The sequence below is a fragment of the Mandrillus leucophaeus genome, unplaced genomic scaffold (genome assembly GCF_000951045.1).
Source record: "Mandrillus leucophaeus isolate KB7577 unplaced genomic scaffold, Mleu.le_1.0 Scaffold56, whole genome shotgun sequence".
Classification (NCBI taxonomy): Eukaryota; Metazoa; Chordata; class Mammalia; order Primates; family Cercopithecidae; genus Mandrillus; species Mandrillus leucophaeus.
This window is the reverse complement of record NW_012106030.1, coordinates 2,540,422-2,553,403: the sequence shown is the minus strand read 5'-3', so window position 1 is coordinate 2,553,403 and position 12,982 is coordinate 2,540,422. Positions and strand designations below refer to the sequence as shown.

Here is a 12,982-nt window from a genome sequence, read left to right as displayed (position 1 = left end):
TATTTCTGGTTTCGATGTTTTGTTATTTTCTTTCCACGCACCATCACACGAATAACATTAATCACAACTAAGTGATTTCAGGGGAGAGTGGGACAGGTGATAATAAAAGGCCCAGAGGTCAAATAACTGCTTACCATGTGTTCTCACCACACAGTCTTACTCTGCTTACTAAAATAAATGCCCCATTCCTACAGGCTGATATTGATGGAAATGCGAATGTTATGATGGTAGTAATTTCTTTCTTTATTAATATCTTCTTAAATGCCTATTCTATGAGCACTTTCAAACATGGGTAAGTACGATAAAAATCCTTTAACTCAGATATGCAATAAGTACCTTGCTCACCCAATGATCCCCGCCTCATGGAAGCTTTTGATTTTCCTCACCTGGGTCAATAGAATTGACACATTCTTCCTGTACTGTAAGGTGACACAGATAAAGGCTAGCAGAAGGTAAAAGCAAAGAATGCAGTTACAGTTGTTCTTCCTTCCAATTCTATTAACATCCTCCCATCATAGAAATTTTGTGAGAATAACATTCTTTACTCAATCACACAATACAATTCTAACCTTCCTGCTAAAAATCGTTTCCCAAGTCACTGAATTTAAACATCTATTCTTTTTGCACTTCAGAATTGCTTTCTCTTTGTATAAAATATATTTCTTTATTTCACTGTAACTCACTATATTTCAGCAGGTTTCTAGTTTTATAGCAATTCTACAGAACAATTCTATTCAAAAGTAGGTCTCTCTAAAGATAAAATTTAGATAATTTTGCTTCCTAATTTGTAATTTGTTTTCAAAATTTTCATTTATGTGGACATAATTTTCATATGTAAAAAGTCAGTGATGATAAATAAAATGTCATATACCTGTCACAGAAAAAAATGCTCCAAAAATGATATTAACAAATAATAATCTTATACTTTAATAATACTTAATGCTGGTAAAGATATGATTAAATTACACTTCTGAAATGTTAATGATAGTGTGATCCCACCTTCAGAAACTTTTTTAAATACACTAATTTTAAATTAAAAATAAAAGACTAGTGAGAGCATTAATGTATTATGTATATTTCCTACAAACTAGAAAATTCTTAAATCCAATAATTAAGAAATAGGTAAATTATGTGATATCCTTCAATAGAACACTAATGCCAGACTTAAAATGGTTACAAAGCTCATGAAATAACCTAGAAAAATAAGAATACAAAATAGTTTTGAGATTACAATTAAGTAAAAGATGCAAAGGTTAAGTCTGAAGGAGATAAGCAAAATTATAATTGCATTATGGCAATAGAAATATAGATTTTATTTCTATTCACTTTTCAAAATGTGTTCTTAAGTTATTTCTCCAATTGTAAATGAACAAAATAAAATAAACCTAAAGACTACTAGTGGTAACAAAATGGGACTATGTGACAGAACAAAACAGCAAAAGAAACTCTCAACAGAGTAAACAAACAACCTACAGAATGGCAGAAAATGTTTGTAAACCATGCATCTGACAAAGATCTAATAACCAGCATCTATAAGGAACATAACCAAATTTACAAGAGAAAAACAAACAGCCCTATTAAAAAGTGGGCAAAGGACATGAACAGACACTTTTCAAAAGAAGACATACATGTGGCTAACAAGCATATGAAAAAAAAGCTCAATGTCACTGATTGTTAGAGAAATGAAAATCAAAACCTCAATGAGATACTACCTCATGCCAGTAAGAATGGCTATTATCAAAATGTCAAAAAATAACAGATGTTGGCAAGACTATAGAGAAAAGGGAACACTTACACACTTTTGGTGGGAGTGTAAATTAGTTCAACCAGTATGGAAAGCAATGTGGCAACTCCTCAGAGAGCTAAAAGCAAAACTACCATTTGACCCAGCAATCTCATTACTGGGTATATACCCAGAGTAATATAAATCATTCTACCATAAAAACAAATGCATGCAAATGTTCACTGCAGCACTATTCACAATAGCAAAGACATGGAATCAACCTACAATGACACATCGGATAAAGAAAATGTGGTACACAATATACACTACGGAATACTATGCAGCCATTAAAAAAAAAAAAAAAACCAACAGCATGTCTTTTGTAGGACTATGGATGGAGCTGCAGGCCATTATCCTTAGCAAACTAACGCAGGAGCAGAAAACCAAATACCATACTTTCTCACTTTTAAGTGGGAGCTATACGATGAGAACACATGGACACATCAGGGGTAACACCACACACTGGGGGCTGTTGGAGGGTAGTGAGTGGGAAGAGGGAGAGCATCAGGAAAAATAACTAATGAGTACAAGGCTTAGTACCTGGGTGACAAAATAATCTGTACAACAGTCACGTGTTTAACCTATATAACAAACCTGTGCATGTAACCCTGAACTTAAAATAGAAGTTTACAGAAAAAGAATGTCAACCACAGAACAACAAAGGTGCTGATTAAATAGAAACAAAATGTTTATCTGCCAGTGTCACAGCTTTGTGTTGGCCCTGAAAATTGGACTGACACAAAGCTATGACTTTGGCAAATAAACTCACATTAATAGCCCTGAGTGTCCTCCCTTACACTGTACCTGGAGAACCTCCTGCACATCCTAACATACGCTTTTCCCTGCACACAATGGAGGTTTAAAAAATGTTGCCATAATGTATGCAGAGAAGAGGCTTTTGCCACATTAAAGAAAGTCTGCTGTTCTCTAACTTTATTCCTTGAGATGAAATCTAAGATCAACTCTGAGCTTTTACCACATTCCATCTCTAAAAAGACTTCCAACTAGTTTCCTATTTCCCTACCATAGCAGGATTATGTTTATAGAGAAAGTTAGTCTGACATGAAAAGAGAACTCGGGAGTCCCATATTCATTTCATTCCTTAAACCAAGAGAAATCAAAATGTAAACAGACAAATGGTGAAAACAAACTAAAGTTACCAAACATTCAGGTTCTGTTTGTTGAAAGTGAGAATGTTTGTTCGAAGATTATTAAATTTGCTAGTGGGGTAAGGACTTCACAGCAGAAAACAAGTTCATTACACTGAGAACATGATACAAGAACCTGTCAGTAGTGCATCAAATAAGGAAAAATCTATTATAAAGTTCAAAGCAGATGCCAATTAATCATGCAAACTTCTTCTTTGAGCATATGATGTTTTTACACTTTTTTAAAATTAATGTAGCCTTTTTAAACAAACAATATTGCTGAGTTTATCACCTACAGCTTCAGTAGAATGTTGGGAAGGAAAAAGCACCATCATTTGATCAACCAATATTGACTGAATATCAGCTACTTGACAGCATTTGGCAAAGAGTAATTGGCTACAAAGAACAAGAGAGAGAGAAGACAGTAATCTCCTTACTTCACAGAGCTGACTGCCTCCCCCTAAAAAAGTATGCTAACAACAGAATGGGAAGATTTTTTTCAGGCAATCAACAAACACTTATTGAGTGCCTACTATGTGCCAGGTATCATGGGAAAGGCTAGAGAAACATGGTGAGAGTTTTAAAAAAAGATTGAAAGATTATTCTCATGAGGCTAACAATTTAAATAGACAGGTGGGCTTTATTCAAAGAATTATATGACAGGTAACTGCACAGTAAGCAAAGAGAAACTAGAGAAAAGAATTATGGAGGACTACACAAAGTAGGAAGAGAAGGCTTTACAGAAGGTCGTCATGTTGGAGTCAAGACTTGTGGTGGTAGGTATAAGGGAGGTGGGGCATTTGAAAAAAGGCATTGATGTACTCGGGGACGAAAAGTAAGTAGCTGAGTGAGGTGGAAAAACTGTAATGATGTGGAAAGCGATGGTAATAGACAGCCAAAGACCAGGTTATTAAAGGATGTAAATTCCACACTATGGCTTTTTATTGTGCTGCTCTTTCTTAATGAGAGAAACTAACAACACATGTTTTTATGCTAAGGTGAAAAAGTTACACAGAAATGACAGTTTCAGGGACAATAAGGAAAATATGTTTAGGACAGCCATAAGTGTAGCACAGCTTATAAATAACCTACAAATAGAAAATAAAATGTGGAGCTATTATAGGTGTTAATAATATAAGATTTTCTCTTTTTGCATCAGGTACAAGCTTACCCCAATGATACTTAGTCCCTTAAGGTAGTCCTGGCGAGGCTGGGCTTGAGGAACGCATCCAGCCAGTACGATTTTCTTGTTCTCCTCTTGAGCTTTCCTAAAACATTGAAGAGAAAACAGTGTGAATTCCTTTGCTCATGGGGATACTCTTGGAAACTGTTGTTAGTGCATATTAGTTCTCCAAATAAAAATAGGCCTATCTCACATGAAACAGGATTTTCTTACCACTGGTTAAAGACCACATAATAAAACTTCTGTACAATATGTCTATTTATCATAGCATTAAAGAACACAACAGCAGTCCAACCATATAATGCCATTCATCCGTCTCATTACAAAACAAAAAAAATTCATTATTTTTTCTTTTATTCCCAAGGATATGAATCACTCTTGAAAACCGCATTTTCCAGACAGGCAAGCTAACTCTTCAAGTAGGTTACTTATGTTAAATGTTAATGAAAATATGCCTAAAACTTAATAGACTATTTCCTAGTCTTTTGACCAACATAAAAGTAAAATATACTTAAAGAAACTGAACCAGAGAAGAGTAAATAAAAGGTATAATGTCCTATGTGCCAGTAATTCGCACGTCTCCTCAGTCCTGCTCCCTAGAGACATGCTACAGTTGATTGCATATGCTTACGTCCAGACACCAGACTATCCCTCACATATGCAAGCATTTATGGGAAAGTAAACTGGTGCTTTGTATATACAAACATATTTGAATGTTTGAGAAAGTATTTCTGGATTACAGAAACCTAGATGTGAAATCTACACTCAGTTGTGTAATTGTTTCCTTAGTATAAATTCTAAGTAACTGAGTGGAGTGGTTCACGTCTGTAATCCCAGCACTTTGGGAGGCCAAGGCGGAAGGATCACTTGAGCCCAGGAGTTTGAAACCAGCCTGGGCACCATTGTGAGACCATGTCTCTACTAAAAAATAAACAAATTAGCAATGCATGGTGGGGCATGTCTGTAGTCCCAGTTACTCTGGAGGCTGAGCCAGGAGGACCACTGAAGCCCCAGGAGTTCAAGGATGTGGTGAGCACCACTGATGATGATGGCACCACCGTACTGTAGCCTGGGCAACAGAGCAAGGCCGTGTCTCAAAAAAAAAACAAAAAAAAACAAAAAACAAACAAACAAAAAAACTAAGAAGTAGAAATGCTGGTTCAAAACTATACATATATGGCTTTTTTTTTTTTTTTTTGAGACGGAGTCTCGCTCTGTCGCCCAGGCTGGAGTGCAGTGGCCGGATCTCAGCTCACTGCAAGCTCCGCCTCCCGGGTTTACACCATTCTCCTGCCTCAGCCTCCTGAGTAGCTGGGACTACAGGCGCCCGCCACCTCGCCCGGCTAGTTTTTTTGTATTTTTTTTTAGTAGAGACGGGGTTTCACCGTGTTAGCCAGGATAGTCTCGATCTCCTGACCTCGTGATCCGCCCGTCTCGGCCTCCCAAAGTGCTGGGATTACAGGCTTGAGCCACCGCGCCCGGCCTATATATGGCTTTTTAAAAGCCTTTCTTTACTCAAGAGAGTTCTAGCAATATGTTTGATGTGACATTATTCATTCGGGTATGTGTATATATAGCCAACATTTATTTTGTGCTAGAAGACAGTAGTGAACAAAGCAGAACTTATATCCTTTCTTAGAAATTACTCAAATCTTTTGCCCACCTTAAAATTAAATTTTCAAGTCTTTAATTCTTTTGCATGTGTATGGGTTTTGGAGTGTGTTCTGATGCTTTGTTCACCTTTATTGCTGAGTCTTTGGGCACTGCGTATTATATACCAAATTGGGTCGCTCCTCCCACCACTACAAGCAACCTCTAGGTTTCTGAAACCAACTGAGAAAGGTAAGGGTATTAGCAGCCCAGTTTTGGTAGGTGTGACATTAAACTCTACTACTATAAAGTGAACGGTCTCTAAGCCTGGCACACCTTTTTGTCTTTGTCAACTTTTTCAAGAGTACAAATTCAAAACTAGATGCCAACAAAAAATTGGGCTCTTTGTGATAAACAGCCACATCAAAATTTTCTGGGAAGTACAGAGAATGATTAAATAAATGAATAGAGTACAAAATACTATTTTAACAGCACCTGCATTTCATTTCAATAGCTTCTTAGAACACTTTGATATAATTTTTCTTCTTGGAATCCTGAAAAAGCTTGTTAACGAAATAAAAACAAATCTGACTTTGGTAGATTGCATAATACAACCAAGAGAATTATGGCCTGGCTCTGCCACCTTGTTTTACTTTTTATCAGTACCAAGCACATCATTGCACATAAATACTTTTCTTGTATTAAATGTGAAATACCTTATCAAACAAAGAAAATCTTTCCATTTTCATTAGCCATGTATACAAAGAAGTTAACATCAAGTTGCTTTAACAACTTTCATTATAACACCTAGAATCGCTGCCAAACATCCAAGAGAGATGTTGAGATGACTAATAATTAAATCCAAATTTAAAAAGCTTACTTCCTATAATGCTATTCAATTACTTATTAAGTATCTCTAAGACATTATTACACTGAGTGTGTAAGAGAACACGGTAATGAAGAAGACAAGTGCCTTGCACTCAATGAGCTTATGGTTTACAATATTTGAAATATAAAAGAACATTAAAAACACAGCATCAAGTAAGGTGCCCTTGGTGACAGAGAGATGGATAGCTAACACACTACAAAGAGAAAAAGAATATGCAGAAAGTAAAACATAGGAAAAAGCTTCATGAAGAAATCTAGGAGGATTTTATTGGCAAGACAGGAGTAGGAAAAATGGAGATGGAGGCAGAGAAAGCTTAGAGCAGTTGTTAGAGCATGAACAAAGACAAGGAGGAGGAAAGCACTTCATTATATTCATGGAAATAATTTCTGTATATGGGGGAATGAGAGGCTTATACTGTAGAAAGAATTTTAAGAGGCTAGAGAGTCTCTTATTTCGTGGGCCGTATGGAAATCTCTTAAGTTTTGGTGGCAGAGTGGAACTTTGAGAACATAACACTGGTGACAGAGTGTAAAATGTCAATAGATTTGACATTGACATTCACCTTCTGTTTGCCCTAAATAGAAGGGGAAAAGAAGCCAGGAGGTGAGGAAATTAATTTAATACCCTAGGCAAAAGGATCAGAGAACCAGAATGCATGTGGAAGATTTTTTAAAAGATGATGATGATTAAAGAAACGGAGATTAGTTCTCTTGCTAGAATATACTTGAAAAATACCAGAGGAATCAAAGGTAATGCCAAAATTTTAGTCTAAAGTAGGGGTCAGCAAACTTTTCTTATTTATTTATTTATTTTTGAAACGGAGTTTCACTCTGTTGTCCAGGATGGAGTGCAGTGGCGCGATCTCGGCTCACTGCAAGCTCCACCTCCTGGGTTCATGCCATTCTCCTGCCTCAGCCTCCCGAGTAGCTGGGATTACAGGCGCCCGCCACCACGCCAGCTAATTTTTGTATTTTTAATAGAGACGGGGTTTCACTGTGTTAGCCAGGATGGTCTCGATCTCCTGACCTCATGATCCGCCCGCCTCAGCTTCCCAAAGTGTTAGGATTACGGGCGTGAGTCACCACACCTGGCGGGGTCAGCAAACTTTTCTATAAAGGGCCCGAAAGTAAATACTTTCAGCTTTGCCAGTCATAAGGTCTCTGTTGCAACTTCTTAACTCTGCCACCTTAGTGCAAAAGCAGCCATAGACAATAGTTACATGAATGGGCATCTAATATTAATAAAACTTTATTTACAAAAACAGGCAGCAGGCCATAGTTTACTAATCCACAGCTTAAGAAAACAGAGAGAGAGAAAAAAAAAAAAAAAAAAAAAAAAACAAAGAAACAGTTGTTCCACTGGTTGTCAGAGCTGACTGAGTATTGGGATAGAAGGTAGTAAATTCACATAGGACACACTGAATCTGAGATTCTAGCAATGCCCATCAAATCTCTGAAATGCAAGTTGGCTGGCTGAGAATAAATAAGGATAGATTTCAAAGTGATAGTTGATGACAGTGGATGCAGCAGTGTCAAAGTGTGAGAGAATCTAATTGAATATAAAACGTTACAGTTTTATGGAGGTGTACAAACATTTCCATAGGATCAAAAATAATAGTGTGAAAACAAAGAACCAATGATACTATGACAATAAAAACTGTGGTTAGCACTTACATAGCACTTAATCAGGGTAATAACCATTATGTAATTAGTTATGCAGAATACTTGAAAACAGTACAGCCAATATATAACAACTCAGGGACAATGTTCTCATGACGTGAAACAGGTGAAGGCTTATTTTAAGGGAATAAGAACACCAAAAAATTAAAAGAAAAATTGAGGTGCATTATTAAGTAATTCACACAAGATAGCCATTGATATGGTTAGGCTGTGTCCCCACCCAAATCTCATCTTGAACTGTAGTTCCCATAATATCCACATATCGTGGGAGGAATCTGGTGGGAGGTAATTGAATCATGGGGGTTGTTTCCTTCATGCTATTCTCATAATAAGAAGTTCTCATGAGATCTGATGGTTTATAAGGGGCTTCCTCATTTGCTGAGCTCTCATTCCGTCTCCTGCTCCCCTGTAAAGACGTGCTTTCTGCCATGATTATAAGTTTCCTGAGGCTTCCCCAGCCATGCAGAACTGAGTCAATGAAACCTCTTTTCTTTATAAATTACCCAGTTTCAGGTATGTCTTTATTTGCAGTGTGAGAATGAACTAATACACCCATGTAACAAACCTGCACATGCACCCACTGAATCTAAAATAAAAGTTGAAATTAGTTTTTAAAAAAGGGAAGGCCGGGTGCAATGGTTCACGCCTATAATCCCAGCACTTTGGGAGGCCAAGGCGGGTGGGTTGCCTAAGGTCAGGAGTTTGAGACCAGTCTGGCCAACATGATGAAACCCGTCTCTACTAAAAATACAAAAAAATTAGCCAGGCATGGTGGCATGCACCTGTAATCCCAGTCACTCGGGAGGCTGAGGCAGGGAATTGCTTGAACCAGGCAGGCAGAGGTTGCAGTGAGCCAAGATCGCACCACTGCACTCCATCTTGGGTGACAGAGTGAGACTCCATCTCAAAAAAAAAAAAAAAAAAGAGAAGAGGTGCAGCAGCTTGCCCCTTTAATCCCAGCTCTTTGAGAGGCCTAGGCAGGTGTATAGCTTGAGTCCAGGAAGGCGTTTGAGACCAACCTGGGCAATGATGTGGAATTACATTGGCTTTGGGGAAAAAAAAAAAATTTCATTATTTCTTAAAATTTGGCTTTAAAATTCTAAGGCAGACCAGAACTATAATCTAAGCCAAAATCATAGTCGTCATGGAATATTAATGCTATACTTTACAAGTCACCAAATAAAGTAGCAAAGTTTTAATGCAAATTCACAGAGTATTTTTGTTCTCAACAGGCCCTTCTTATAGCTTGTTCTTTTTGTCTAGTTAGCTTTGTTCAAGTTAATAAAAGTCTTTAAAAATTTTCCTTTAAAAATGTACCCATCACAGACATATTTTTAAAACCTTTATCCTGCAAAATATGAATGGTGATAAGAATAATACCTTAAGAATATTTAAAATAGTATTAATTTCCATGTCTTCAGATAGTCTTGAAATGCTAATATAAAAACTGAATATAAATTTAATATAACAGGTCATTTTTTCTTGAAACATATTTCTAAATAAAGATATGTACTCTTGTCTAGAGCAGTAACTTGAGTAATATAGAAAACATAAAGAAGATTTTCCCTCTTGTCTTCCAAAAACCAAATGGAAGAAACAATTTGTGCAAAATCTTTTTCTTTTTCTTTTTTTCTTTTTTTTTTTGAGACAGAGTCTTGCTCTGATACCCAGGTTGGAGTGCAGTGGCACGATCTCAGCTCACTGCAACCTCCGTCTCCCAGGTTCAATTGATTCTCCTGCCTCAGCCTCCTGAGAAGCTGGCACTACAGGTGTGGGTCACCACACATGGCTAATCTTTGTATTTTTAGTAGAGATGGGGTTTCACCATGTTGGCCAGCCTGGTCTCGAATTCCTGACCTCGAGTGATCCACCCACCTCAACCTCCCAAAGTGCTGGGATTTCAGGCATGAGCCACCGTGCCCGGCCTGTACAAAATCTTAACATTCATAGTGTAATAAAAAATACATAAAGATGACAAAATATCATTCCCTTATTTCACAGATGAGAAGATTAAGATTTAAGAAGATGCAATGATTGAGGCCTAAATTCCCACAGTTTCCGTAGTTAGTGCTGGAGCTGGCATGAGCACCCAAGATCTCCAGGTTCCGTGAATATCACATTTCAAAAACCCAATTGCATTCAACAATCAGAACTCGGCTGTGTTGGCCAATCTGAACTAAGCAAGCTTCAATCCTTCATTTGCACAAATGGATCTGATTGGAAACCTGGGTGGGAACTTTTGTTACAAAATGCAAGCCTCTTCATTCTCTAGAACGCACCTTTGTTTTACACTAAAGGCTGCAAATTGTTCACTGGAATAAAATCTGTTTCCTCCAAATCCCTTTTTCAGAGAACTTTTGTTCACAAGCATTTCATGTTTTCATTCTACAATTTGTTCATGTATCACATGCCAGACACAAGGAAAAATAAAGATACAAAGATAGTCATTGATCTAAAGTTCACAGTTTGGAGCGAGAAGGAAGAAATATGCTTTAGAAGCCAATTTTTCACGTAAAAGGGAAGAATGGAAGAACAGAGATGTGCAGGTGGCAAGAACAGCTGCAAGTAGCTGTGGGACAGTCATCATGCACCCTTGTCAAGAGACCCAAGGCTATCAATGTAATGCAGGAAAAGTGGTTTTCCCTTCAAGCATGACTTCATCACCCTGACTCCCACTGAGGTCCCTGAGGGACAAGGTCAGGGGCACTGGGGCAGCTGAGCAGCTGAGACTAGAGTCCTCCCAACCTACACTGCAACCTGTTACTGTGTTTCCATCTGCTTTGCACGGGCAACAAGGGTCTGTGAAAGATTAATTTGAAGGTTTTGTGGATTTTAAGGGGAAGAAATGAGGATACAGATACAGACTTCTGTGAAGAGGCTGAGGGTGTTTAAAAAGCTGGTTCACTATAGAAAGAGAAATTCAATGACACACACACACACAGTTTAAAAAAGAAACTACAGGGGGAAAATGATGGGGGGAAAAGTAAACGATGGAAAAAAGTCAAAAGGTGGTACCTGCAGAAATTAGAAAATGGTGACTGTGGTGCTTGCACAATGAGTAACGGATGAGAAGTACAGTAAAAATAAAATAAGCACCAGAGGGGCTTAACTAGCCTTATGGCTCCAAAGTGAACAAGGTGCAGACAATAGGAATGATTCCTTAGGCTTATAAGAAAATGCTTGTCAGCCAGACGCAGTGGCTCACACCTGTAATCCTAGCACTTTGGGAAGCAGAGGCGGGTGCGCGTGGTCAGGAATTTGAGACCAGCTTGGCCAACATGACCAAACCCGATCTCCACTAAAAATACAAAAAAAAAAAAAAAAATTAGCCGGGTGTCATGGTGCACAGCTGCATTCCCAGCTACTCAGGAGGCTGAGGCAGGAAAATCGCTTGAACCTGGGAGGCAGAGGTTGCATTGAGCAAGATGGTGCCACTGCACTCCAGCCTGGGTGACAGAACGAGATTCTGTCTCAAAAAAAAAAAGAAAAGGAGAAGGAGATGGTTCTCATAGCCAGGCAAGATGGTACACACCTGTAGTCCCAGCTACTCAGGAGGCTGAGGTGCAGGGAGAGTTTGAGCCTAAAAGGTCCAGGTTGCAGTGAGCTTGGACTGTGCCACTACACTCCAGCCAGGGGAACAGAGCAAGACTCCATCTCAAAAAAAATTTTTTTTAATTAAAAATTAATATTTTTAAAAAGAGAGAGAAGAAGATGCTTCTGAGTCCTACCAGGCTGGCTGCTACAGGTCATCCTCCCTGGAAATCTTTCCCCAGATGCCCTGGCAGCAAGGTAAGGGGAGAGATCCTTGTCATCCTGGGAGGCTGGCTGCTGTTGGCTATGGTCTGATGGGGCTCCATGACAAAATGAATGGATGAGACTGGTTACTTATGAGTTCTGTGCCTGGGCCCATTTAACTCTAGGTAAGCCTAAAAAATCAAATTCCTGAACCTGCCAAACTGAACCTTTCATACCCTGAAAATTACTGTCAACACCTATTTATGTCACCTGATAGACAGCTTGTCTCTATGACACACGTTTCCACTTCTCTACAACTGAAACTACAATCCTTCAAGATAATGAAGCATATATACTACCTAGCTTCTCAGGCTAGTGACTTAAAAGCTGTATCTAAAGCCCTAAAGGCCGTAAGTTTGTTCTTTGATTTAAAAATTCAATGTCAAGTCATTTGTGCAAGTGATCCCAATCAGTTAACAGCAAGTCCATCCTTCCAGTTCTTCCCGTAACTCTTAGAATTACTTTTAACTTCTCTCACACTCAATCCATCAGCAAATCCCACCCAGAAATATACCACGTTTCAACATACCTCAGAAATAAGTCCAGGTTTAAACCACTTATCACCACCCCCACAGCTACCACCGTGGTCTAAGCCAGTAACACTTTTTCCCTGCTGCCTTCCATCTTCATTCCCTTAGACTTTAGTCTCAACACAGCAGTGGTCATTTTAAAACAGAAGCCAGAACATGGTACTCCTCTCCTCAAAATCGTTTCATATATCATCATCTCATAAGAACTAACAGTTCATAAGAATCGCCTACAAAGCTCTAACTACCTGGGCATCCCTCCCTTCTGTGTTCCTTCCCTTATCTTCTCCTACTCTTTCCTCATTCACTCTGTTCCAGCCATAGAGGCCTTTTGAGTGTTCCTGAAAAAAAGTCATGCATGCACTTGACATTAAGCCCTGGCACTTGC

At 38.4% G+C, this 12,982-nt stretch overlaps 1 protein-coding gene across 2 annotated transcripts in view; it reads right to left on the bottom strand.

The window, feature by feature from the left end:
* The window catches only part of CDKAL1 (CDK5 regulatory subunit associated protein 1-like 1), a 743,372-nt gene that overhangs the window by 529,802 nt on the left and 200,588 nt on the right, over positions 1 to 12,982 (bottom strand). For both annotated transcript variants that reach the window (XM_011998164.1, XM_011998165.1), the window contains one exon: positions 4,103 to 4,199. In XM_011998164.1, the coding sequence (XP_011853554.1) occupies positions 4,103 to 4,199 (97 nt within the window). The remainder of the gene's footprint in view (positions 1 to 4,102; positions 4,200 to 12,982) is intronic.